At 32.5% G+C, this 27,005-nt stretch overlaps 4 protein-coding genes across 7 annotated transcripts; all 4 read right to left on the bottom strand.

Moving 5' to 3' along the window:
• Window positions 1-1,123: 1,123 nt before the first annotated feature.
• Window positions 1,124-12,699, bottom strand: LOC105680527 (acidic phospholipase A2 PA4). Of its 3 annotated transcripts, none has more exons than XM_012383513.3 (4): window positions 10,664-10,687; window positions 5,896-6,150; window positions 4,928-5,265; window positions 1,124-3,824 (listed from the first exon to the last, which is right to left on the bottom strand). In XM_012383513.3, the coding sequence occupies exons 1-4, from the start codon at window positions 10,670-10,672 to the stop codon at window positions 3,725-3,727; spliced, it is 702 nt and encodes a 233-aa protein (XP_012238936.1). In that variant the 5' UTR covers window positions 10,673-10,687; the 3' UTR covers window positions 1,124-3,724. The 3 variants fall into 3 exon arrangements, with proteins under 3 accessions (XP_012238936.1, XP_033175761.1, XP_033175760.1); XM_033319870.1 differs by lacking the exons at window positions 1,124-3,824; window positions 10,664-10,687 and adding exons at window positions 4,072-4,240; window positions 12,322-12,699; XM_033319869.1 differs by lacking the exon at window positions 1,124-3,824 and adding an exon at window positions 4,072-4,240 and having other exon boundaries at window positions 10,664-10,785.
• A 296-nt stretch (window positions 12,700-12,995) lies between these two features.
• LOC100749401 (apolipoprotein D) lies at window positions 12,996-17,109 on the bottom strand. Of its 2 annotated transcripts, none has more exons than XM_033319867.1 (5): window positions 16,973-17,109; window positions 15,771-15,890; window positions 15,563-15,689; window positions 14,800-14,973; window positions 12,996-14,064 (listed from the first exon to the last, which is right to left on the bottom strand). In XM_033319867.1, exons 2-5 carry the CDS (start codon window positions 15,888-15,890, stop codon window positions 13,595-13,597), a joined length of 891 nt encoding a protein of 296 aa, XP_033175758.1. In that variant the 5' UTR covers window positions 16,973-17,109; the 3' UTR covers window positions 12,996-13,594. The 2 variants fall into 2 exon arrangements, with proteins under 2 accessions (XP_033175758.1, XP_012238935.1); XM_012383512.3 differs by having other exon boundaries at window positions 14,878-14,973; window positions 16,973-17,108.
• A 640-nt stretch (window positions 17,110-17,749) lies between these two features.
• On the bottom strand, window positions 17,750-20,275 carry LOC100749285 (cyclin-dependent kinase 1). Its single transcript, XM_003488012.4, has 4 exons — window positions 19,935-20,275; window positions 19,262-19,557; window positions 18,729-19,048; window positions 17,750-18,650 (listed from the first exon to the last, which is right to left on the bottom strand). Exons 1-4 carry the CDS (start codon window positions 19,969-19,971, stop codon window positions 18,407-18,409), a joined length of 897 nt encoding a protein of 298 aa, XP_003488060.1. The 5' UTR covers window positions 19,972-20,275; the 3' UTR covers window positions 17,750-18,406.
• A 749-nt stretch (window positions 20,276-21,024) lies between these two features.
• LOC100749163 (arginine/serine-rich coiled-coil protein 2) lies at window positions 21,025-25,834 on the bottom strand. The gene is made up of 5 exons (XM_003488011.4): window positions 25,558-25,834; window positions 24,585-24,665; window positions 23,119-23,231; window positions 22,242-22,932; window positions 21,025-21,750 (listed from the first exon to the last, which is right to left on the bottom strand). The coding sequence occupies exons 1-5, from the start codon at window positions 25,618-25,620 to the stop codon at window positions 21,454-21,456; spliced, it is 1,245 nt and encodes a 414-aa protein (XP_003488059.1). The 5' UTR covers window positions 25,621-25,834; the 3' UTR covers window positions 21,025-21,453.
• Between the last annotated feature and the right edge of the window lie 1,171 nt (window positions 25,835-27,005).

Genomic DNA, 27,005 nt, shown 5'->3' with positions numbered 1-27,005 from the left:
ACTAAATAATAATCAATGTAATATAAGGATACTATAGGTACAATAAGAATGTCCACTTATTTTTGTCCTCGACTGTATCATAGAAAACTTTCTAGTATATAATATATATGTTACATAAAACATTTTGAAATTTCATTATCACCAGGATGAGACAGTCAGGTTACTCTCTTCTTGAATCATTTTATATTAAAATAAGAAATCAACATAAAACAACACTGATCAACATTTTCCAGAATTAATGTTTATTTAAAGATAGGAAAATTAGTTGGTAAGGAGGTAGTCGTTTATTTTTCACCATACTTTTGGTCTTTGATTTAACAGAAATCAATACAGATGCAGTTTATTACATCTCAGATATATGTATACCTTAAACTAGTCTTTGATAATGCATCAAGATTTTTATCAGATTCCAAAGATAAATGTATGAAGAATCGTGCAAAATTAATACCATTTCTTTATGATAGCATGCATATTCTCTGTGAGAATGTCTATTTTAGATTAAAATATATATAAGTAATGTAATATAAGCGACATTATCGCGTGCAAAGATTAAAAATGAGTATATTATGATATTGTACTTATTATAATGGAAAACTTAATTGGATATATGTTAATACATATTACTCCATCTCACATTCATTGATACAGCTTAATCTCGAAGATCCGGTCTATTCATAGATAAATTTCACATTAAACAAATTTTTTCAATTGTGTTATCTATAGATAGGCTGCGGATATTTATACAAATTCATGTCTTTATGGAAAAAAGTAAAGAAATGGAACCGAGATAGAGATTTGTTTCACTTACTAAATATTATAATATCTACACTACTTCGAATATTTTATCTTTTAATTTCGAATAAATGCATAAAAATCTGCAGTCCATCCATCACTTGAATCGTCAATTCCAAATATGTACTATAAAACTAATTTATATAATATATTAAATATTATACGTGTTATACTATACACTGCGAATTTTTATGTATTTGTGCAAAATTTAAAGATACAAAAATGCACAGAATTTATGTTAGATACAAAAGTATATAAAATATCCAAAGTAGAGTATTTCTTATAATTTTTAATAGACAGGAGAAATCTCTATTTAAGCTCTATTTTTTTCAATTACGTTCATAAACGTATAAATTTGTATAAAAATCCGCAGTCTAATGATAATCCAAATACTTTCGTGAGCCATTGTACGAGTCTCTGAAACTGGCATAATTCAACTTTTCTTTCAGTTTGTCTCGAATTTGTTGATTTCACTGTACCTTTGGTCAATCGAAGGTCTTCAGGAAATAAAGTATCACTGAGATATTCTCAACATAACATCAATGTGACACGTTCAATCGATTGCACTCTTCCCCGGCTGACCTTCTCGAAATATTTACAAAATCCGGATAATCCTCGTCCAGCGACAACTTCCGGCACTCTCAATGCCTCATCGATTATTTGGGCACGAGTAGCCACAAATAACGGTCGGTTGCTTATAACATACCTCTACACGAATAAAACTGTACAACATGCTTACGTCTGAATAATTTCGATCACAGTAAAGATTGTGCAGGGCCGTCGTCATTCTGTTCTCTCTGATGTCTTTGTTTTCTTTCTCGACCACTGCTCAAAATAATCAGTATTCTTTTTTTATAGTAAAATATTGTTAAAACAAAGCCAAAAGACGAAAATTTTCTGTTCAGGATGAAAAGGTATAAGAATTCTTTTCAATAGATCATCGAACAATTTTTAAACCTTTGCTTGTCTTAAACAATTTTTGTTGAAGAGATACTAAACAATTGTTTGTTTTCTTTTTTAGCAGAAATGAAGCTAATAAAAGAACGGAAAATCTCCAAATAAAGAAATTATTGTAGGAATGACGAGTTATCTCCTTGGTTGACAAGTTAAAAGAAGATTCGAGAGTTACGTGAAAGATAAAAGCGTCAAGGGCATTTCAGTGTCAACATGTTTTTCAAGTTCTAGGACGTAAGATATACAGCTAGACGAGAATATGAAATATTTAATGAGGCTCAGACATTGAACTCAACTTGTGTAGCATTCACAGCGAAAATAAGGAATAACGAATCTGTTTGATCAAGTGTCTTCCAGACTATTTTGAGCAGTGCGAATAAAACGAATCATAATCTTTCATGATTCTTGAATATTTAATCCGCATTGTTATTTCTGGTGCTAATTTTATCTTGCATCGGGTACACGAGCGGCCTTAAAAATGTCTTAAGTGAGATAGAAATTCGTTGAATGCACAAGTTTCAAAGTCTAAGCTATCAAAGAGGATAGAAAAATCGTAAACATAGTGGAATTCATTGGTACGTTGTAAATCCATCAAGTTAATGTAGAACTAACATCGTCTGTTACTTCATAAAAGAATTTAATTCGATGCGTTATTACAGTACTGTTTAGAGATTTGTAATAAATTTTAATAAATTCCTTTCAACTTTCTCCGCATCAACTTGATGGATAATCCTAATCTAAGAAGGATCGTAGCCAATGCCGCGCGTCTTTATGCAATTGCATACATTTGCGTAACGGCAATGGCGACGAATGATATGCAAGAGACGCGAACTTTATTTCGGTACCATAGTTCTGGTACAACCTTCCTTTATCGCATTCAATCGAGCAACTATTCAAGCAATTATTCAATAATCATACTGTATCTTATTTCTTCCTGTTGCTGAACTTTGCTTCGATTTAAATTTACCAAAAAACAAACTAAGTTCTCACTACTTTGTATGTTTGCGGTGAATAACTTTCTCTTGTTCTTTCTACGAAGGTTGATCATCTAAACCGTTACTTTTAAAGTTAGAAACACGTTAAAAGAGTAATATTGAGCAGTAAAATTATGAATTATTTTGTCCGTAATATAAATTTGATTCAATTACTTATATGTAACGCCCTTGAAGTTTGCAGTCCTTTTCTTTCAACTTTTGCTCCAATTTCTTTTCAAGGGCATTTGAAATATCGCACAATACCTTTTCTACGCTTCATTTCAAGATTATGAAACGAAGGGCAAAATAAATTTTCGTAGCAACACACGACTAACCTCGCACGTGCTGCAACAAAATTGCAAGGACGACAGGTGTTAACATTTGCATAGCCGTTTCTCGCTTTCAGGCCGTTATGAACCTATCTGTTGTTACCCTCTAATTCATCTTGTTCTACTCAAGGATAACAGTAGTTTGTAGATTTTTATAGCTTCTAGATTCTCGAAGACTTTTAAAAGGAATGTTTAATTCTACAAGAGCTAAGAAACACCAAGTTCTTTTTCTTTTTCTTCCGTTTGAAATAGAAAAGAAAATAGATATTCCCATATCTTTCTGTCAAGATTTTCCAAGAAATCTTTAATTCTATAAAATCTAAGAAATCTCGTCTTATTTCTCTTTTTCTTTTACTTGGAATAAGCCAGAAAAACAAAGAAAGAAGCCTAATACCTTTTACATTCACCAGGAATTAAATCTTTAGATTTCAAGAGCAATCTCAGAGTCAGCGAGAAAAAATGGCATTCCAGGGGAATCAGTGACCTGTAACAATGTAAATTCATGAATGACCAGGAAAGAAGATTCCCAGACAGGTCGGTTCTGCATGAAAGAAAGAAAAGGGGCTTGCGAGGTACGTGGCTGAGGCGCGTGCAATTATCCCGCTCATTAGAACTCTGTTAACTGGCACCACTTCAAAGGCTATCTGGTCCGTTCTTCTTGCGTTTCCGCAATAGCTAGTTCACGTTCAAGGGCATCAACGGTACGTACTTGTCGCTTGGTCGGAATTTGTACTGGGAGCACAACCGGTTCGACTCCGATTCCGCGTAACCATTTCTGTAACAGACCAACCACGTAACAATTACATCGATTACGATCGATCATTTCATTGAAATGTTATCATTGACAGTGTTGTGAAATTTTAGATTATTACGATTAATACGATCTACATGATCTGAAAGTTTATCGAAATTAATTCTTTACGACGAGTGTGTTAGAAGCCATAAGAAAAACCCATAAACACCATCACCATGATCATAAATCATCACCAACTGATACCTTGTGGGAATTTTTAATAAAATTACATCTAATCGATGGTCATACGTAGTCACGAAAATACAGGTTGTTTCTTCTTGAGAATATCACGCATCACCTGGAGGATTGTTTTGAGGAGGAGGACCTTGTAGGTGTAATAGTCCCGCGGCGAGTTTGGACACTCGTACCGTGTCGAATTCACCCAGATATGGGGACAACTGAGGAGAGTCGGTGACGTAATTATTAAGAGCGTATTTAGTCGTTGAACACTGCGGGAAGATAGTTTTCGCTTCTACTTTTTATACACATGTTTTATATATATGTGCGTGTTTTGGATTATCCAAACGATACTAAAAATTTCTTTCTTTTTTCAGGGAAGTATTAAACGAAGAAGGGCAAAAAATACCAAAAGCTTTTCTTCGAAGAAATATCAAATAGAACCAAAAAAATATAAAACAATTCTTTACACTGCTAAGAGGGTAAAAAATGTGACACTCTTTGGTATAATTTTCAAACATTTCCTTTTCTTAAAGAATTTTTACTGAAAGAAGATTAAGAAACTTTTTCTTCTTCCAGTAGAATATGCATGAAAAATTTCGAACAACTATTATTTGAACTCAGTATTTCACAATTTCTTTTCTGTATAACTTTCTGTATAAACCATTCAAAGGTTTAAAAGAAAAAAAAGTTTAATTCTACACACGATCGAAAAAAGGAAAAAGATTTAATTGCTTAAACAAGTATTAAATTTAATTATTGATTAAGAAATTCATTAAAATAGTATTCGAATAAAAATCTTCTAAAATAGAATATTTTCAAAAACCAAACAAACGAAATATTTTCAAAGATAATTCACAAAGATATTTCACACGAACGTAAATCCTTCTAATGTCTTTGAAACCTACCTCTGCCATTGCGAGCACGGACGCCTCTCCTTAAAGCAAGTCACTTGTATCACATTGAAGAAAAGGGCACCAAGGGTGTTCGCCACTTCGGAATTAAGGTTCTGCAGGCATCTACGGAACTTGGCATCGCAGTCACAGTGGGACCGTGTGAACGGTGAATGGTTGCATATGCCATTAATGCACTCTTTAGGCGATATCGTGATCGGACAGTGGTCGTGTTCTCTGCAACAAGCGTCCTCGCTTGCGTGGTGACCAAGGTCGTCGTACGATTTTGCCAAAGTGCCTGGTCCACACCATTTTGTGCCTGGATAGATCAGTCCACTGCCTGGAGGTTGGTTCTGATGCAATACAGAATATATTATTTTTTTTACAATTTCCTAAATTCTGACTCCTCTTGCACAATGATGTATTAGCTAATAATATCAATGAATTTTGACAATTCTGAAAAGTGATAAGTATAAGTTGTACGCTTCTTGTGCATAAACAATTTTTTATAATTTTATTATATGTCTTTTTTTGATATGTTATATTTTTATTATATGTATACTTTCGTAATTATAAGTAATGTAATTTCTGAGATTTCATGAAGTATACACATTGTCTGTGTATAAAGTTCTAATCTATCTTAAATGAAAATTTAATTAACAGATATATGAAATATAAATACTTTGGTGTGTGGAAATTCTTTTAGTACATTATGAAAGTATGAATTTATTCAAAGAATAGTATGTTTAATCAACCGTTATTTAAAGTATTAATTCTTTGGATAATACATTGTACAAGCGCGATTTTATCTAAACAATAATGATTAATTTTTATCATTAGTAATGTTACTAGAAAAAAAAGAATTCTACTTACTGCTGCGACTGTCTGTATAATCTACTTCTACCAAGCGAATCAAGCGTTCAATCAACTATGATTTTATTCGATTTCGTGATGAATCAACGTCTAAAGAGAACGATCGATACCTTTCCCTTTTCACGAGAAGCTTTACACGTTTCTTCCAAGTCTGCTACGAGGTTCGCCGACATTTGTCGGACCTTTTTCGGGTCAGCTCCAAGGATCATTTTCTGAATAACACCACGGTCGGTGTACAAGGAGCAGAAGGGTGCACCGGCGTGCAATTCAACCATTCTGGACATTGTGGTGTCTGCCACGAGAACATTAGCTTCGGTTTCATCTCCCCAAAGCGTAGGTATTAACAGCAGAAATACTGCAAGCATCTGTTTAAAAAAGCAAAAAAGAAGAAAGAATCCAGATTAATTCACCAAATCCAAAATATCAAATAAAAGGAATTTTTCGGTCAATTCAAACTTACTATTATTATTCTCTTACATCAATTTATCTCACAAGGATCCTATATGTATTCATTTGATGTTGATAAATATTTATATTTTCTTATTGAATATCTTTAATAATTCTGGTAAAAGGCATCGCAAAGCTAAAATTGACAATTTATTAAAAGTGTTCTTGTCATCAGTGACATCATTAATCGAAAGCAAAACCTGCTTTCGCTGCTGATATTCTATTATTCTGTAAAACGATCACTATATCTGATTCTTAATGGAAATAAATTTTTGTTCATTAATTCGTTTTTTTAATCTTTGATTAGATGAGATTATACTCGTAGATGAATGTTCTCAACGGGGACAGTGGGTCGACAATCTGTAAACGTTTCTCAACTTTGCCGTGACTACATATGAAGTGTACAAATACTAATATTATTGTGTCTTAGCCGCATTTCGTCCTCAATTTCACTTAAGTACACAATATTAATGCTTGTGCAAAACCTGAATACTTTTTATACTCCTAGAATATTATGATTAGATTATTTAATGTAGTAGAATAGAGTATCTTTTACATCTCTGTTGAAAAAACTATATCCGAATTTTATATAATATTTATGTATTGTTTATGGTCCAAAGATTGAATGCTGAATGTTAATTAAGCTTTGTATTACAATTAGCCAATTCATAGAAAATGGATCCATCCAAAGATATATTGAGCAATATTAACAGTATTATCAAAATAGAAAAATTACAAAAATATTATAATACATTTAATACAGAATTAAAACATGCTGATATTGTAATATATATACGTACACACATATTTATAACTTTTTCTTAATAATTTTTTTTCATTACAATAGTAATATGAAACATTCGCACATATCTACAATAATTCTTCTTTTTCTATATATTTTTATTAAAAATATCAATTTCCATAACTGACAATAAATAATATCTTTATTTTCAGATTAACTTTAAAGTCTGCATGAACACTTGGATACCCATACGTTTCACCACTGATATGTTCCCATCCCAACACCTCATAATGATTTGGGGACTGGAGAATCCTCCAATTATGACGACGCGGATCTAATGGAAACTGATTGCGTTACGTGGACAGGACAACGTGACGTTTTTTTTTCTTAATCCAACATTAATCGTTGCTCGTTGAAGTAACCGTTCAAATAAATTGACCCGCAGGAATTCCGGTCGCTTTAACGAGCGAGTTAGGGGGTAGATCAATTAAACGTTATGAAACGATGCCGTTCCTTTGCCAGGCGTGTATCCGTCATGTCCATGGCAAGGATTTACCTTGACATGCCAGACATTCATGACCAACGCATTTTATTTCTTTTTTTCTCCTTGACATATTGATCAAACGTTCTACTTTGTTTGTTGCGTTGTAATTTATCCGGTAAGGATACAAGACTATCAACATTGAAATGTATCATCTTTAAACTGTCACTTAACTCCGATAACGCAAAATTAATTTCCATTCATGATTGCATTTTTATTTATACTAATTAAAACCAATTGTTACATTTATCAATATTTATTAACTGTATACAGTTGCCTGGGATAAGATTAGAAGCAAAAATTGGATTAAAGAACTTCGTTTAAAGTACCAAGACATACCCAAGTACTTACGCATCTATCAGTATGGAAGATTACAGTTCAGTTCAAGATGTTTATTGAGAGATAGAGAAATTATTTTTAGAATAGCAAGATACTGCAAGATAAATGACAATTGAAGGTATTAATAAATATGACTACGTGCATTTGCATGTCCATCAACGATCATCTTCCTAAGCTGGCAAGGCAATCAGACCAGAGAAGGTCCATGAATCAATCCTTGTGTACATCAAATTGATCTAGTCCCATATGTATTTTTGTGTAATTTACTTTGTAACTTAAATAATGTAATATTCATATATGTCATAGCAAAATACATGAGTTTTTTTGCCACGTACTTCTTTTATATCTCTTTAATATCATCTACAGGCCAATGACGATTCTATCGACACTATCACCATCAAACCATTCACGCAATAGAATAATACTCATTGCAGCGAGACAATGCAAAAGCACTTACTGTCGATTTACAAAAATCGAAACGTCCAAATCAAAAGCGTCCACTAGACACTGTAGCGAAGATCTCAAGTTCTCCGGATCACATCTAGATCTACATTTATCACCATCTATTCAAACCCCGTAAAAAATCGAAAACTTCTACATTATATAAAAATAAAAATTCAAACTTAACATGTACATAAAATTGCAAATTTCTCTATTAAAAAACGCACAATCTTCTTTTAGCCTCGAGAAGTAGAAGAAAATCTTGAGGATCGCGAGCAGAGGATCACTCGATATCTAAGGTTTGAAATCGAGGAAAGAACACCCGAAGTAGTGACTTGGAGGATCGCCGATCGACTAATGCTGCTTCACCTTTCTAGAGAATCGCTTTCAAAGATCGTTCCAAGGACGACAATCTTCGTAAGGTCGCTGGTAGATAAGGAACAAAGACCGAATCGTTTTGAAGGCTCCGCATCCACTGCCCTTCTCCCTGACGCGTCGAAATCGCGAAGGAGATCGAAAAATAAAAGCGGAAATGAGACGCTGAAAGACGAGGGCGATAAACGAACTTGCGAATCCCTGTTGCGAGTCATTAGAAACTTAATACTTAAATGATTTTAAATGGCTTTTAAGTAACCTTTGGAGATTGACGTGAATGTAAATTATCGTTTTCTGTGCCTACGTTCTTTATTTGTCTATGCAAAGAAGAATATGAAACGTGGAAAGACCTTTAGATACTTTGTATGTTGTTGTTTACAGAAATTAATTGTCAGATAGGCCAAAGACGATCGAATTAAATACGTGACGAACTTTCCGAACGACTTAATAATTGGATTGAAGTCAGTGATTTTTAGTGAAGTCATTCAATTTTATTCTATTTTATTATTGATTTTAAAAATTGTTCATCCTATCTTGTCAATTATATCGGTATAGGACCATTTTTTGCACTATATATAATATATGATTAAAACGGATCTTTATGTTGTATCGTTCTAACTGCTAAATTCATTTCCAGATTAATTTGGAACATGACCAATGTCTCGTTACAATGCTGATGATATTTCAAAATATTTTATACGGCGCGTACGATATGCGCATAAAAATTTTATACTGTAAGTGTGGAGATATCTTCATGAGCCACTGTAAGTAATAACGTCAAATGGATAAATCGACGAGGATTGGTATCATTCAACGACACAGTCCGTTCGATCGACAGAAATTTAATCTAATTAGCGCGATTAGACCGTCCCAGTTCAGACAGTCGAGCGAAATCCTACGAGCCTCACGCGAGAATCATCAACCCTATATAGCGAAATTGAGCCGGAATCTGGGTCAGCCGGTCTCGTTGACGAACTTGTCTCTTGAACCTGCGCCAATTCACACCGAATAGCTCTATGATCAACTGGTAAATCAAGCGTGACTCAACTATACTGACCCACCTTCATCTATTTACAAGGGTCACCCATCATAAGTCATCATTACACCTTGTTTTATCCGACACCATCAACTCCTCATAAAAAAAAAAATGATGTAAATTTCTTTGTTTACTAATCTTATTATATTTCATGACTTTCTTTTTTATGGAAAGCCTGTCTTGATTTTGGAAAAAATGTATACTATTACTTTAAGTATTAAGACACCCATTTATTGAAAAATTCTAACAAATTTTCCTTTATTTAGTATTTTCCAATGAAATGACAGATTTGTAATATAGTAACTATAAAATATCAAAATACACTGAAAGCCATTGACTTTGTAATAAATATTGACAGGTGTCTTAATATTTCTGGCTGCCAGCGTAAAAGAATTATGTTATTAAAAGTAATTTATTCTAAGGCATGAAGGAAAATTGTTTTATAATATGGAGTTACATGTATAACGTGTATAACGTGTATACCAACTGCAATTACTTATATCTGAATTTAATTTTAATCTTATCTTTTGTTTTAGGCTATAAACATTACTAAGGATTACAACAGAAATTGTGCATTTACAAAATTAAATGGAAAAAAAATCGTAACATAATAACCGTTCACTTATTAATTATAACCCAATTAGGTAGGCTAATAACCATTAGCATGGTATGACCATCAGTCACCAAATTACTTTTTAATGATTCCTATTATCCCTTTCCAGAAAGAAGACGTGCAAATAATTCTCCATCCACAAAAGCAAATGTCAAGGAATTTACTCTATTGCTCAGAAGTATTTGGATTGCATATTTGTGTCAAAATTGAAGTATTGCTTTTGTCCTTTAGTTTCTCATTAATTTATACATTTTATTAACATTCATGTACTGTTGCCATAAAAGTATCCAGCTACTTATGAGCAACAGTGTATTTAGGAAAACCTAGCCTGCCTCCACTCTTACCTGTTTCATTACAAGCGGACCTTCTCCAATGACGAGGAATATTCGTACAAAGCCAACAAGAACCAAGAATCAAATCACGATCCAATAAATTATATCACGCTAAGCTCATTTATAAAAAAAAATGAAAAAGCGAGAATACAAAGCACGATGAAGTATCATAACGAAATGTCGCGACGAGTGGCCGAGGAATTAGCAAATTAGCCAGGGTTTGACGTCAAGAACAATTCACGAGGAATCGTTGCTCGTTACGCGTACCACGCGCCGCTTAAATCGATCAATTACCCTGTGGAAAAGTGCACGTGCAGTACAGTGGTAAGCATATTTATCGCAATTTCACCAGGTCAGGATCGCAAAGGATAGGCAAATTCAGTCTCAGATGGGTTAAATCGTCCGTTCTGTCTTGTAGTTTTAAACGTTGCAAGTGGATCGGTTTAGTAAAAACGGATTTTATGAAATTGATTTGAAAGATCGAGTAATAAGAGACACGTTCGAGTCGAGGAAATAACGCGAAACTCACTGAAAGAAGAGACAAGGTGCGCAAGGGACTGCCAACCAACTCCCACCTCCGGCTGCGCACCCCGGAAACCGCAACGCGACTCGAGTTACTGCAGTGCGCAACAACCCCTCAACTTACCTTCACTGATTCTGTGAAATTCGTAGAGTTGGATTTTAAAGGTAACCAAGGTGCCATTGGCAAATATTTGCAGATTTAGTATTTGTTAATTTGAATGATTATTGTCGAAGGAAACACTGGACATTTTATTTTAGACAAGTTGAAATGTCAATAGTTTAAGGGGTTTACATTCTCTAAATTCTTGGATTTTTAAACCTTTATATTTCTAGATTAAAAATTTTTAGATTTTTTGGCATTTAAATTCCTAAATCTCGAATTGACTATAATAATTGCCCAATTCTCTAAATATTACAAATACAGCTTTAATTTATTATCTTTTTAAATTTGGTATTTAAACGAAAATTTGGTATTAAATGAAAATAGCGCATAATTACAATTTCTGTCTTAATGGTCTATTTTATCGAAATATCGTGGTAAATGAATCGTTATAAACAAATGTTGAACACTGGAACAATCGCTATTTTTATGTAATGAATACATTTCGAACATAGATATCTTAATGAATGTGTAATTTCACTAACAAGAAGTACAAATTTCAAAGGTGAATACAATTTCACGCAAAGGTGTCTCCTTTCGCTCAATTTATCTGAAATTCAGTCCTAGTATGTACCGAGTGATTCCGCTTCCTACATAGACGATTATAAAAGATTCCTTTTGCGTAGTACTTAAATATTCACATTGTTTGAAAAGTAAATTTTTCGGGAATATCGTTTATCGATTCTTTGCGCGTATTCTTTTAGGAATTATATTCTGAATAATGTATGCGTCTGAAACGTACGCGTCTTGAATATAATTTTACACTTTTTCAATTTTATATCTTCCGCTGAAATTATAACTTATCGTTTCCAATTAAAGAATTATATAAAAGCAAAAACTGAATGTATCAACAATCAACGCATTTTTCATTTCTGCATTTTGGAACTTTTAGATTTTACAATTCCTATATTTCTAAATACCTAAATTTTGAAAACACTAAAAAAGCAAAAGACGAGAAAGCAAAAGAATAACAAATTAATGTACATACATTGAAGGATAACTCCGGATGGTTTTCGCTCTGAATCGGTAATGGTAAACGGCAGTCAATTTATTGTCTCTACAGGATCACGATTCTCGAATGATCTCTTCGGCGGTTGCAGAGAACCGCGGACGTCGAAACAGGGTAGTTAATCGTAGGATGTCCTTCTTTCTGGATAAAGATCCGCTTTATGATCTCTCCAACGGCTGCTATCAAACTGATCGTTGAAACGGGTCGTCAGGATACTAATATTCCGTGGCATACATATACAAACCTACTGGTCCAGATTACACGGGGGAGATTCTGAATCACGTGATACGTCGCATGTTTGCAACCGTACAACATATAACTCTGTCTGTTGTAAATAGATCGGATTAATTTGTCCGCGGCGCAGGATATGCTGGCGACGTTCTTCCTTCCGTCAGAGATTTTGCAATCGTTTTACGCTTTTAATGCCCCTCAATGCAAACCAATTGAAATCAATGCGATTCTCTTTTCTTTAAACATCCGCGACAGGACTGCCTATTGTCGCGGATTGAAATAATTGAGAACGATTGGAAACTTGTTATGGACGCAGTAATTCTAGATTTCTATACCTCTTTGTTATTCTCTTGTATTACTTGCAACGTTTGAGTTCAATAACGTCTCGCATCTCATAATTGTAAAACCATCCAGAAACCATCAATTTTTATATATTTTTATATTTTATGTCTTTATTATATATTTCTATATCTTTATGTATACAAAGAGTAGTTCTAGATCTTCATACTTTTTCTCGCACCTCATAACTAAGTTGTGGATGTTTATGTAAAATTATATTTTTATCAGAATGATTAAAAAAGATGAAACATGAATATAACGTATGCTTAAAATCGAAATATTAAGCCAAACACTTAAGTGCGAAAAAAGTATGGAAGATTTAAACTATAAAAATATTTCTTAAAGTATATAGTTAATTATACATTAAATATAATAGCTTTTTATGGAATACATACAAAAAAACTTTATTTATTCGCATTAGGACTTCATTTTATTTCAATCACGTTAAAAAAATAAAAATATCGTTTTGTTCGTTACATAGTCTTTCGTTCTCGACTCGCGTTTATTTCTAATTATAGCGTACGCTGTTGTGATCAATTATTCTCTCATAAAATTTCAGCAGAAAAAGTTAAAGCAAAAAATAGAAATATCCCTACGATAAAAGGTCGAGTATAGAAAGAAGGAGGAAAAACATTGATCCTCATCGAAATTTATACATTTAGAATGAACTTAAATCTAGAATCTAAGGAATCCATTCGACTTCGTTCGTTTCGTAATTCCTCGTAATGGCTGCTCTGGTGTTCGCCTCAGGTTTGCTAGTACTTTTCTCTTCACTTCCGGACAATTTATGGTATACTTTGCTTCCTGCACTGGCCACCCATTGGACGCCATCGCCGATTTTTTCTCCAGCTTTACGAACCACGTTTCCAAGGTTCTCAGCTGTAAAAGTATTCGGATCCACGTTGATGTCCAGACTATTGTTGCCGCGAGGACATCCAGATTGAGAGATGATGCTCAAATCAAAAGGATCCACACCGGACTGGGCCAAAAATTGGCGTATCTCGTCCACATAACTCTTGTCTAATTCTCGGTGCCTGGAGAGGATCGTCGCACTTTGACGATGAGCGAACGTCAGCTTCTGGCATGTAAAGATACCAGCGTAGTTCACGTAATCTGTAGCGAATACTACGTGAGACGCACTTCCGGCTACACCTTTAAGTAAGTTAAATTGCTGGTTAGTGTGAGTAATTGGACAATTCGTTAGGGGGAAGTTGATAGCGGAGCCAAACACTGACGTGTTTGATGAAGTAATACTATGATATTTCATTTCACATATAGTATACAATATTTTATTTACATATAGTTTTAGTGTAGTACCATGCCGCTATATACAAGGTGTTCCGGCAATTGTAGTACAAGTCTTGCTTTCAAGTAAACAAAATTCGAAGATCTTTTGTTGACAACTAGATTTAGTACACGCGCATGATAAATTTCCAAATTTACTTCCTTCGAGAACAAAGTCTCTTACGAAAAAATTGTATTCTACATTTTTTACTTATTTTCACGTATAGAACAACCTCTTGTCGGTTGTTTACTTTTGTTCAAGCCAGAATTAGTCAAATTCAAGTACTTCTTGAAAACGAAGCGTCGTATGAAACAATTTTATTCTATATTCCTAACTTGTTTTTTCATACAGAATCAGACTATTGTTGACACGATTGCCGTAATATCCTGTGTATTTAATTGTATATATCTTGTTATTCCATTATTTGTTTAAAAGAATGCTTGATCAACTCATGTAAGAATATATAAGAGAGTTTATCTCACACATTCAAATCCAAAAAAATTCAATAAAAATCTCAAACGATTTCAGACCAGTTAACACCGCATATCAAGTTACCAAAGGCTAAAACCATAAAACTGAACTCAGCAATGGCACTACTTTACCATGACTCAGATTCTCCTTAAATCCTTCTGGAACGACGAAGATATATATATTTCGTGGAACATGATCATGATACTTACTAAGAGGAAAACGAACTAGCATTCGTGCCGGCGTACTCGGCTCCGGAACGCTCAATTCACCGGTGTAATGATACTCGTGCTTCAATGGCGTAAGACCTGTACATAGAGACGTCGTTTCATTACGGATAATTCATCCCACTTGCCAGACAGTTATCCTATTGACATGCTTTTATGGGTCCTGATGGGATCCGACGTTCACCTTCTTTATTAATTCAAAAGCTTTCAACAATATATACACACCCAACGCGTCATCTATAAGAGAAAATCTTGCCCTTTTCGAAAATTCGTCGTCGATTATTGTTACTATAGTTCATAATGTCAGATGCACCATTACAATCTCTATTATCCTTTGTGTCTCTACGAATCTTGTTTCAGAATTTTCTCCTTTCATTGTTCCTCTTTGAATTTTAGATTTCTTCAAATTCTGAACACTTTTTCTATCGTTAATCACTTCGTTCTCATTCGACTGCGAATGTATATGCATTTAGTGAAAATTTAAAGATGCAAAAGTACATAGAACGCAGGTAATGCCCAAGAATATCATAATATTATACTATTTAAATATGAAAAATATTTAGATTCAATGTCTTTAATTCTTCTTTAGTTCTTTAATTCTATTAATAATATATAATATTTACGTGAGGGGTCCTCAATTTATTGATCACCTGGATTTTCTTTTTCTTACCTAATATTGGATGATTGGAATCCTGCGTTATGACGTATTCGCCCGGTTCTTCTCCACGAGTATAGTTGTAAGTGATGCAATTGCTAGCAGTCGATGTTTTCTGGATTACGTACCACACACCTAAAAACTAAATTTGCTAAATTATTATAAACATATGACAGAATGAAGTTAAGAAAATTTATTATAGACGAAAATATAATTAACATACTTTGTTCATTTGAAATCCCGGCATGGGTGGCACGATGGGGCAAGCCCCCATGTGATATGTGTGTGGCCTAGCCAGGATAAAGCACCCCAGTAGGAATGTTAAAAAGAATAGGGTTTTCATCTGTGAAAGAAAATTTTTATATTAGAAAAAGCGGAAATGATAATTATAGTAGTGACCTTCTTATTATTAAAAATTTTAATTTTTATCAAATAACACTTCTAATTATCAGCTATATTTCTACATATCAGGAAAATCCCCGAGAAACAAATTATAATTATCCTAATTTACAGAGTCAGTGATTTAGTAAAGATATATCAATTATCAATAAATTTATCTACATAGTTTACAAAGTCAATGATTTCCCTATAGCAATATAGTTCACTTATATAAAATTATTTTTATCTTTATTTTAAGATAAATGTATACAGATATCTCATTTCGTAGAATAAGTCATAAATGATAGTTGTAACAGTAAACAAAGAAACTTAAGCTTAAATCGATTCATCGTATATAATTTAATAATACGACTCATTATCGGGGCTCTTGAACCTGAAACAAAGAGCAAAAACCATAGCACGTCCGGTAACGCTTGAATTTTCTATAGTGACAAAAAAAATATCACTAAGAGTAAAGACTAAGATCAACCTTGATGACCTCAGGGCTCAGTTCCAGAAACTATTTATCACAAGAGAAAAGTCATGTTTCTTTTATTATTCACGGTTGAAAGGAGAACGATATATATACTTCGCGCCACTACAGCGCTAATTAGCGTAAGACAAGATAGACAGGCATCAAGTCTTTGTTTGTAGAATTATAGATTTATATAACAAAGTAACAAGCCAAGAACCTCGATTCGCTTAATGCTATTCGTAGCACAGAGATATTTCTCCTTGAATGAAGAAAAGGAACTAAATTAATACCATTTTCCATATCTTAAATGCCTTACAAGATATTTAATAAAAATTAGCATTTTTAAAATGTATTTAATAAAATTTATCAATAAAAATTACTATAGCAAATACTATAATAGAGTACTCTGGAGCATATGAAAATATGAATCCTGTTTAAATATATCTACTCAAGTGGCGACTACCATTTATGGCATATTTAAATTGCAAACGCAAAGATAAATGCAGGTACAACGTACCTACTGATGTAAAACGTAACGCGTTTAATATGTTAAATTAAACGAGCATACTCACTGTTAGGTGACGTTGTCAAGTTCTGAACTGGTACTGTAAACAGTAGCTTCAGTGGAGGATTTTATGAGACATTCCCCACTCTCAATCCAATTATGGGTCACGCATACTTTGAACGGATTAAACACGTTGTTTCTAAAGAATCTGTAGAAGTACATCGATTTCTTTTGTTGCCTTTCGTAAATCTTTCCTTTTTTTCTTTTCCATTATACTACAATGTTGAATTATTAACAGAATTAGTACAGAACACAATATAATTAAGCCATCTTTGAACATTCTGAATCATTATTTTATAACTACACGGTGTCATTTTTATAGAAAAATGAAAACAACAGAATCGATATCTTTTTTTTAAATATAAAACATCATAAATATGCAATATCCTATGATGTTAAATTTATATTTATTTTAATAATAGGCTATTGTTTAATGATTTATTACATACAAAATATGAGATAAAATTTTCTACATCTTATACGTATCTTTTCTCACAAAAACCAGTTTGTTTATGTCCATTAAAAAAAGCTGAAGACACGGGTGCCACATAATTTCGCTATACCGCTGCTCGCGATGAGTCATCCTTGTTCGTAACTAAATCAAGTTAGTCGTTCTAGGAATTGCAAACATCACGTACAGTTTTATTCTTTTTATTTCTCTGTGTAATAACGTAACTTAATTTACATTATGAAATAAAAGAGAACTGAAAAATCACACTTACAATAAAATATAAATCCTGAAATTTCACGTTTAGATAAAATACATTTAAATTAAATGTAGTCATTTATTTCAGAATAAAAGTACAAATGATATATTTTCTTAATAAGCGTGTGAATTTCTCAGTGATACATATAATATGGCAACAGCGATATATTCTCAATTGAATTCTTAAGACCTAGTGTGCTATCTTCCTTAGAATACTTACAATGCTTACTCCGAATTGAGAAAAATAATTTTCTTATTCAATATATAATGCAATGATATTTAAGAACACTTGTGAAAGCACTTATTTTGGATGAAATGAATAAGTAATAAGTGAAGAAGAAAAATCTAAGGTAAATCCTAAAAATATACAATAATATCACCACACAGCTTCATCAATAACGTTACACAACTTTTATACAGCAAAAATGAATCATTCAAACATTAATCTCATACACAATATTTTTTGCTTGAGTATACAATGATTTATTATAACACCTATTAAAAATTTGTGATATTGTTCGAATATATTATAGCAAAACAAAAGTTCGTTACATAAATCTTGCATAATGTGAAATAATGAGTGAAGTCATAAAAAAAATTGTTAAATGCGTTCATACGTACGAATAAATTAACATTTCAATATACCCTGAGACATATTCTCTATGCAGTCACACAATTAAAACGTTACAGTATCTGTGTAGGATATATTCCATCCATTTATATCAGTCTTCGGTATTATAGCGATGGTATTTTCGACATATCTAAATCGTTGAAGTAAGAGTGTTTCAGAATAGCACGTGCAGATATTCTATGCACAGGATCATAGATAAGCATCATTTGTAGCAGATCAAGCCCGTCTGCGTCTAATGTTTTAACTTGTGATTCCAAATTGTTTGTTATCCAATTTGGAAATGTAGCTTTATAATCTGACAATTGTGTTACGCCAGGCCATATCTCTTCGGTAGGTGTCCTCAGTATCCTGCAAAATATCTGTTATTAATTTATATTCTATTAAATAGCAACCTAACGAGCAAACTAACATGCATACTCAACATACCGAAATATTCTAAACAACTGATCAATTTCACTATCTCCTTGAAATAATGGTTTTTTTGTTGCCATTTCAGCAAATATACAACCTATACTCCAGATATCAATGGCACATGAATATCTATTAGTACCAAGAAGGATTTCTGGTGCTCTGTACCATAAAGTGACTACTTCATGTGTATATACTCTGACTGGTATGCCAAAGGCTCTCCCAAGACCAAAATCTGCTACCTTAATCAATCCTGATTTGTCAATTAATAAATTTTGTGGCTTTAAATCACGATGCAATATTCTGCGCTTGTGACAGAAAAGAATAGCACGTGTAATCTATAAAAACAAATTAGAAACTTATTTCAATTTCCACAAAAGTATTATATAACATTTATTAATCCATATAAGTCTATGACCTATCTATTACTTGATTATATTAACAAAGTTATTTGACTTAATATGAATAATATCAAATATGACTTGCCTTAAATCATGATATAGCCTGTGTAATGGAGATTTTATTTTATATATTAGGAATATATTGAATACCTGAAATAAATAGGATTTAACCATTTTTGGCTCCATTAACTTTCCACTACCCAAAGTATCCATATATTTCTTTAAATCCATAGTAAGATATTCGAAAATTAAATATAATCTGGTCTCTTCCATCAGAACATCCATTAGTCTGACAATATTGGGATGTGGCAATTCTTTAAGCAAAGAGATCTCACGAATCGCTGTGGATGGTATTCCTTCATCGTCGCTTTCTAACCGAATCTTTTTCATTGCTACAATCTCTCCAGTTTTCTTATGCTTTCCCTTGTACACTACTCCATATGTACCTAAAAAAATTTTGTTTGCTGTAATACTACTCTTTCATTTTCACATAAAACAACAAAAATCACAACTTACATTACAAAAACAAAATATAAAAAATATACTCATAAGCAATTACTTTACAACTCGATTAGATTTCTTAATAACTACAACTTTTAAAATACTTACCTTTATTAAAAGGTTATTAAACCTCGATATGAAACACGAGTCTAAAATTTGCAAACTCAATAATCAATTACAATATAAATTACATTAAAGACTAGTTGTCTACATTTTTACATAGAGTTAGACGAAATATTTTTGGATAACGAATAAAAAGAATTCTTGAGCAAAAAATTAGTTAGAGAAGCCCAATTTACAAAGTACTATTCAAACCATTTACCTTCACCGATCTTTTCAATTTTCACGAAATTCTCCATGATAGATGCTGGTTATTAAATAGGAAACTGACAGATATATTCTTTCAAACGTTAATATTTACTATGACTTGAATATGTATCAGAAAGTTTCCACGTATACCGTCACGTAACGATTAAATTCAAACGTCGGTACGCCATGATATATACGTTTGAATGTGCAATGTTCGGTATGGTTCGTGACAAGTCGGCATTGCTTTGACCAATCCTGGCATAGATACGTCACAAGTTGCAATAGTAACGCGCTCATGGAAGTAAAGCGGTTGCCAGCTGTTGCTTGTAAGCCCGCGTTTTTCCCCTATCCGAATAAAAATCGTAATTATTAGACTGCAGATCTTTAAGCAATTTCATATTTTTATTAACATAACTAAAGGAATGGAGATAATATTTCTTATATATATTTTTGCATATTATGTGCATTTTGTACATCTTTGCACCTTTAAATTTCCCCATAAATGCATAAAAATCCACAGTCTAGTAATTAGAATCACGAAACAGATTATATTTTAAATGAATGACTTAACAATATTGAGTTTTAATGAATTTACATAGCGACAGATGTTTCTGGATCTAAATATTGAAGCGATTCGAAGTTAAGATCCAATACTTCGAATTTTAGAATCCTGAATCTTTCAAATTTGTATGACTCTTGAAAATTTTGATAGATTAAATAATTTTTTAAATTAATAACTTCGTCACACGAATTTTATATATTTCAGCCTGGAAGTCACGATATGTTGAAATATACTACGACATAGAATTAAAATTTTTACGAAATATTATATTATATTTGTGCATTTTCTTCCAAGTCAATCACATTGTCAAAAAGTTGTTACTCACACTACAAAAAATTTAGTAACGTGGGTCACCGACGATCTCCGTGGCGATCAACGTGTCAAAGGAAGATAAGAAGCTCGATTTTTATTCATAGTGTGTAACCTAATCTGCGTTAAATTGACTTTGGATCTAATTTATGATTTCAGTTATTAAAAAGAAAAGATTCTTAAAGTCATTTAAGAATGTTTATTTTAAGAAAAGAGAAAAAAACATGATTTGTGTCAATATACCTCTCATGTATTTGTACATACAGCATACAATGGGAAATTATATAAATTGGTGTTGCAAGCGCATTCGTAGCATAACAGGACTGCAGTCTTTCCCACTTTTTTTTCATGAACAAAAAATAAAAAATAATCATCATCGTCATCAAGTACAGAGTACTTTTCTCATCCACATCCTTAACAAATTTATTTTTCTTTCTTCAATGTTTACAATATAATTACACAACTACAACAAGATTGCTCGGATGTTTTATCTTATAAGCTTTGCAATTATTTTCTATATTTTCTATTTAAAACGACTTCGAAATAAAAACTGTTTCATAATTAACCTGATGAGATTGTCAAAATCAACAGGCAAAAAACTCGGTTGCACCTGTGCTGAGTGTTATCAATCCTATACTCAGTTTAAAAACGGTTCTCCATTCTATCGGGGGAATTGATAACCACCGGTTGCATAGCCAAGTCCAACACCACGCTGAGTGTGTGTTGTAGCACGTGCTACCTCATACTGTTGTTCCATATTATTAAACATTTCTTCCTGCTTTTTCAGTATATCTGGTTTAGTACCCGCTGCCGGAGTAGTCGGCAAATCATCTTTAATGCCCATCAATCGTTTAAACTTTGCCGTTACTTTCCCATCTTGGTCATGAGTGAACGTTGTTCCCACCCAGGTGTTTGCAGTAGAAGCTGCTGTAGATGTTTTTCCTTCATCTTGTTTTGACTGCAAATAATAATATTTCATTAAATTAAAAAGATTATATTTCAATGTGATTATCACAACGGAAAAATATAAGTATATTGTTTGTTTACAAAACAAACTGTTTATAAAACAAAATAAAAAATATAAGTACATTGTTTATTGTTGTACTTGGTTGTATTAGTGTACTTTGAAAAGTGTACTTTGCTATAACATAGTTACAAACGAAACTTTCTATTCGATCCAAAGATAATATAAGGTTTTTTTAGCAACAGATGACAAATCCGTGAAAATTTATGAGAAAACTAATAACACGCTTAATATTTTCAATATTATATGAAATCGATTTCAAGAGGACCCAATTTAACAAGAAAACAATTTTGATAATATACGATTGGTTGACAAAATATTGTATTTTAAAGTTGCTCTCATATGAAAACCAAAAAATATGATTTATCCTCCCTTTCCCCTGTGGTCTTCATATAAGATCGATTTAAAAAATCATCAATGATTACCTTATTTGCCCATAACAGTTTCCTCTTCTGTATCTGTTCCGCGTACTTTCCTTGCGTTGCCGTGGCTAAAGGATTATAATAATTCTGTTCGTTTTGAACACCGGGCGTAGCAGTATCACCTTCCGGTGCTTTAAGTTCAATTCCTAATTTCTCTAATTGAGCTAATTTGTTTCTGCCTTTTTCTTCCCTATAGCTCATCGTCCTAAAGGGCGGCGGAGCCCGGTCTCTCGATCTAGATCTCGATCTCGTGCGATCTTTTTCCTTATGATAATTCCCGAATCGATCGTCCCGATACCGATCTTTCGATCTGTCGTCTCTAGAATGCCGGCGATCTCGATCTCGATCTCTGTCCCTGTCCCTGCGTCTATCTCTGTCGCTTCTATCCCGGTTTCGATCTCTTCGATCATCGCGATAGTGATGATCTTTATCACTCTTTTCCCTGTCGTCACTCTTCTCGTCCCTACTCGATCCCAAAGAACTCTTTTCCTTCTTTTTATCATCGTCACGAGATTTTCTATCATCGTCCCGACTTTTCTTTATGTCTCTGTCCCTGTGGCTGCTTTCTCGTTGTCTTCTATCATCGTACGACGGCCGACGCCCCTTATCGCTCATATGTCTATTACGGTCAGATTTATCTCCTCGTTTGTGCTCGTCTTTCGAATTTGCTGTGTGATTCTCATGATCAGATCGCCTGTAAAACGATTACGTTCTGCAGGGTATACCACACAGATTCGTATTATTATTCTGTATGTAAGGCAAACATTATGGTGGTAATGTATGTTGCAAGTTTGTTTGTTTTTTGTCTCTTATAAAGTTCAAAGAATTTCATTAATTTAAGTTTAGAGATGAGAATACGCATATAAACAAACCAGCTTACCTCTGGTCTGAGGGGGAAGGTAATGTTCGGGATGAGTCTGTTTTTGATTGTGCAGCTGGACTATGTGCCCTTTCACTACTAGATTCCCTGGACGAATTGTTGTTGTTGCTTTCCTAAAGAAATAAAAATTATCCACGTTACTATACACCTTTCACATATTCTATTAAGCGAAACATAAATCTCAATTTACATTGCAAGAACTATAAGTATAAATCAAACATTCTTTTAGTACCCTCACAGTTTGGCAAAAATCAATTTTTCGCTTACTGCAATTTTGTAGTATAACTTCTCTAGCTTTCTAAACTGTAAGTTTATTCCTTTAAATTGAAAAATCTACAAAAAATAATTCACAAAATTTCAGTGTATGTAAAAATTGAATTTTGCAACAGTTATAATTACCAGGTAAAAATTACTACATCCTAATACTTTTGGTATTTAAAAACAGAGAGCACTCTTAAAACATAACTTTCACGAAAATAACATAGAAATCTTTATTCACTGTAAACTTTTTCCAGTCAAATTTCTGGTAGATGAACAGAATAAAAGGAATATGAGGGCCCTTCATATTTATCTGCTTTAGCAGGTACTTATATTACCCGAATATGTTTGTACATGTGGTTTCTTTGATGGTTGATTTTTTATTAGTGTTACCTTCTTCCAGCTTCCTCTACTCACCTCTGTCTTCTGAATAGGACTTGGGGTAGTCTTGAAAGACCCTCACACAGCATAGACCTTGCCGAGGTGCGTAGATATTGTATCATGTATTACCAACAGAGCTACGTGTTAATATTTTCTCACGAAATGGCACCATTCCCATTTACTTATTATTTAAATTTTAAATATCTCAATCTCTACCCTCATTGTTTCTGCCACGCGGTAAATCAGGCTTTAAGGTCATGTCTTAAACTTCTCAGAATTTTGTACATCATGAATTGTGTTTTGGTAATATTATTATAGCATATTAAAAGATGATATAAAAATAATAAAGGGTAAGAGTACATTGCATCATAGTGATATAATGTAAACCATATGATTTCACTATATTGATATTAAGTCCAAAAAAAATGTCATAATAAAAAGATTATCATTACATTATATATATCGTCTTATATCCTTCATTAGTATTTTTATAACAAATAATTAATCACAATTGTTTCAGTTCATACAAAACCACTATGAAACAATTTTTTTGCTAATTTTAATGCAAGGCTTTTTAATTTCCTTTGAATGTTTAATACAGAATACAGGTGCAATAGGAGTGCTATTGTGATATTGTATTTTATTTACATGGTTTTGACATGACCTCTAGAAACCAAGTATTGAACCATTTTTTTATATATATATCAGGCATGACCCTATACATATGTACAGCCCCCATAAAGATACCACATCTTCCTAGTAATTGTTGTAACATTTTGTACTTATTATCACAAACAAACATTTTCAAACATTCAATTCCACTGTACCTCACTCATGTCCATTTGTACTGGATCGTAGTTAGCGTCACTGGCCCTTTTATTGGTATCACCATGCATCCCATATGGTATCTTTAAAACACAATATTCAAGATAAACTGTCAAATGATTTACAAGGAACAAATATTTCATACATTGCAGACATTAATTAATATTAGACTAGTAATACTCCCATAATGAATATCTATAAGAACATCAACTGAAACTTTCATACTCTTAATTCATAAATTAATAACTCAAAATTAACAATATTCAATAAATTTGCAATTAGTTAGTTTGCAAAATAGTTAGTAAATATTTAAAGAAACATTTTATATAACAGCAATTTTAACAAATAGCTTTAATGATTTTTATAAATTGTCTTGGTGTAATCCACATAACAATATGCTATTTGCATTGATCTTTGAAGAATAGTACAAAACAATCCATTCATCTCTAGTCGTTAAAGTAATTACTGAACGTTCTACTAATTCATACATTATCAAAATATAATATATTTGAATTACATAAAATATTTAGATCAAATAAGACATGATTAAACAGGGAGCCACTATACATATATTCTTCCCGCGGAAATCGTTTCATTACATCATTCGACATATCAATTAGATTTCTCATTTTACTGACTTGAATTTTTGCTGCAATTCATATTTTCTTACCATACATGTCTACGTTATATACGTATATCAGTGTAAAAATTTCTTAGAACGCAGAGACGGCCTGATAAAATAAATCACTATGCATCTGTTTACGTAGAAAATTTGGCTGAAATGAAAGACACTGGTGTGCCATCGCAGGATTAATGATTAACAAATTATACATTGACTTAAGAACCTATCCTAGAAGCCATGTCGTGTATGTATACGAAAAGTTTCTTAAGCGTCATGGATGCCTAGGTGAAAATACGCCATCAGTGAAATAATCGTAAAATAAAGTAATATTTTATTAACAAGTACACACTCACCTTTGGATCTTCCGAATTGTTACTATTGTCTCCGTCACTAGCGTAATTCGCTAACGAATCCATAATGGCGTGAAAACGAGGCACGAACTTTCCGAAATTGTTACGACTATCGCGACGCGTCGATCCTAGGCTGCCTTGCGCAGGAACGCCATTGGTCGAGAGTCGAAAGAGAATGTTTAACAAGCGTGTATTTATGCTTTCATAGCGCCTCCATCGAATAAGGTTACCGAGACGGATATGGAAGAAGAGAGATACAGGAAATGCAGGACGAGCGGGGAAATTAGGCGCGAACCTAAAAATCTTCGCACAATTTTTTACCAATTAGTAGCCAATTGATTCAATATTGCGTCACTACATTTACATATATATATACATATATATATATAAACAGCAGTAGTTAAATGTAGCGCCATAGATACAGCAATATATATATATATATATATATATATATATGTATTGTATTATACATTATATATATATATATATGTATCTATGTATCATAATATTACATATGTATAATGTTATATACATTTCCATTGGATCAAAAATACATTCTATTATAACAATTACGAAAGATAAACAAAAATGACAGTTTTTATTTATGGTAAAAAATAAATTAGAATAAATATTTTTAGAATTGAAAATAATATTACAAACCTTTTATTAAAATGATCATCAATTTCAATGCTGCATGCACCGCCCTATACAATTAAGTTAAACAGGTACGAGCTGTCCGTGAACCAGATGCTAATTAATTCTATAATAGTAATGATTCCTCTGTCACTTAATATAGTCGGTACACCTTAAAACAGTTATGCAGCATGCCAAATATATTCTGAGATTTTACAAACAATTCTTAAATCATTTTTAAAATATACTAGCTTTATACAATGGCTACAAAAAGTATTTCCACATATTTCTATTTTCCAATAAAATGATTTTGTACCAAGTATTATATTTCATTTTCATAACCATATATAGATATAGATTGTGGATTTTTATGCATTTATGGGAAATTTGAAAAATGCACACAATGTATATGATATGCAAAAATATACAAAATACATATTACATTTGGTAAACGAAATAAATTTCTATCTTTTTAGTTATTTTCATAAAAATATAAAAATACATAAAAATTTGCATTTTAATCGTACGTACATATAAAATATTACTATGCTATATTATGTAATACGGAATTTAATATTAATTAATGTGAAATGTAAATACTACAATAAATAAAGTAGTATACAAAACATTTCTTCTAATTTTCACCATATAAAAGCAATCAGATAATTAACCTCTTATAAAATACAAGTTTTTATTTAAATTTATATGTTTTTAAACAACCAATCTACCTTGCACATTAAAATTTTATCCACATGCTTTGTTAAATAAAACAATCTACATAAATCCATAGAAAATCTTCGTCGTACACAACAATACTA

This window comes from Bombus impatiens, unplaced genomic scaffold (genome assembly GCF_000188095.3).
Source record: "Bombus impatiens unplaced genomic scaffold, BIMP_2.2 scf_0217, whole genome shotgun sequence".
Taxonomy (NCBI): domain Eukaryota; kingdom Metazoa; phylum Arthropoda; class Insecta; order Hymenoptera; family Apidae; genus Bombus; species Bombus impatiens.
The sequence above is the reverse complement of the archived record's forward strand: the minus strand, read 5'-3'. Positions and strand labels throughout refer to the sequence as shown.

Coding starts and splice junctions, on each gene's coding strand:
- LOC105680527 (XM_033319869.1), bottom strand. Junction 5,266..5,895: donor CTTCTCGTGAAAAGGGAAAG/GTATCGATCGTT, acceptor GTATTGCATCAG/AACCAACCTCCAGGCAGTGG. Junction 4,241..4,927: donor CCGTGCTCGCAATGGCAGAG/GTAGGTTTCAAA, acceptor GACTCTCCTCAG/TTGTCCCCATATCTGGGTGA.
- LOC100749401 (XM_033319867.1), bottom strand. CDS start 15,890: ATGAAAACCCTATTCTTTTTAACATTCCTACTGGGGTGCTTTATCCTG. Junction 15,690..15,770: donor CGGGATTTCAAATGAACAAA/GTATGTTAATTA, acceptor TAGCAAATTTAG/TTTTTAGGTGTGTGGTACGT. Junction 14,974..15,562: donor TTCCAATCATCCAATATTAG/GTAAGAAAAAGA, acceptor CTCTATGTACAG/GTCTTACGCCATTGAAGCAC.
- LOC100749285 (XM_003488012.4), bottom strand. CDS start 19,971: ATGGAGAATTTCGTGAAAATTGAAAAGATCGGTGAAG. Junction 19,049..19,261: donor TTAAATCCTATTTATTTCAG/GTATTCAATATA, acceptor TTGTTTTTATAG/ATTACACGTGCTATTCTTTT. Junction 18,651..18,728: donor CAGTTGTTTAGAATATTTCG/GTATGTTGAGTA, acceptor GATATTTTGCAG/GATACTGAGGACACCTACCG.
- LOC100749163 (XM_003488011.4), bottom strand. CDS start 25,620: ATGGATTCGTTAGCGAATTACGCTAGTGACGGAGACAATAGTAACAAT. Junction 22,933..23,118: donor CCTTCCCCCTCAGACCAGAG/GTAAGCTGGTTT, acceptor ATCGTTTTACAG/GCGATCTGATCATGAGAATC. Junction 21,751..22,241: donor AACTGTTATGGGCAAATAAG/GTAATCATTGAT, acceptor TATTATTTGCAG/TCAAAACAAGATGAAGGAAA.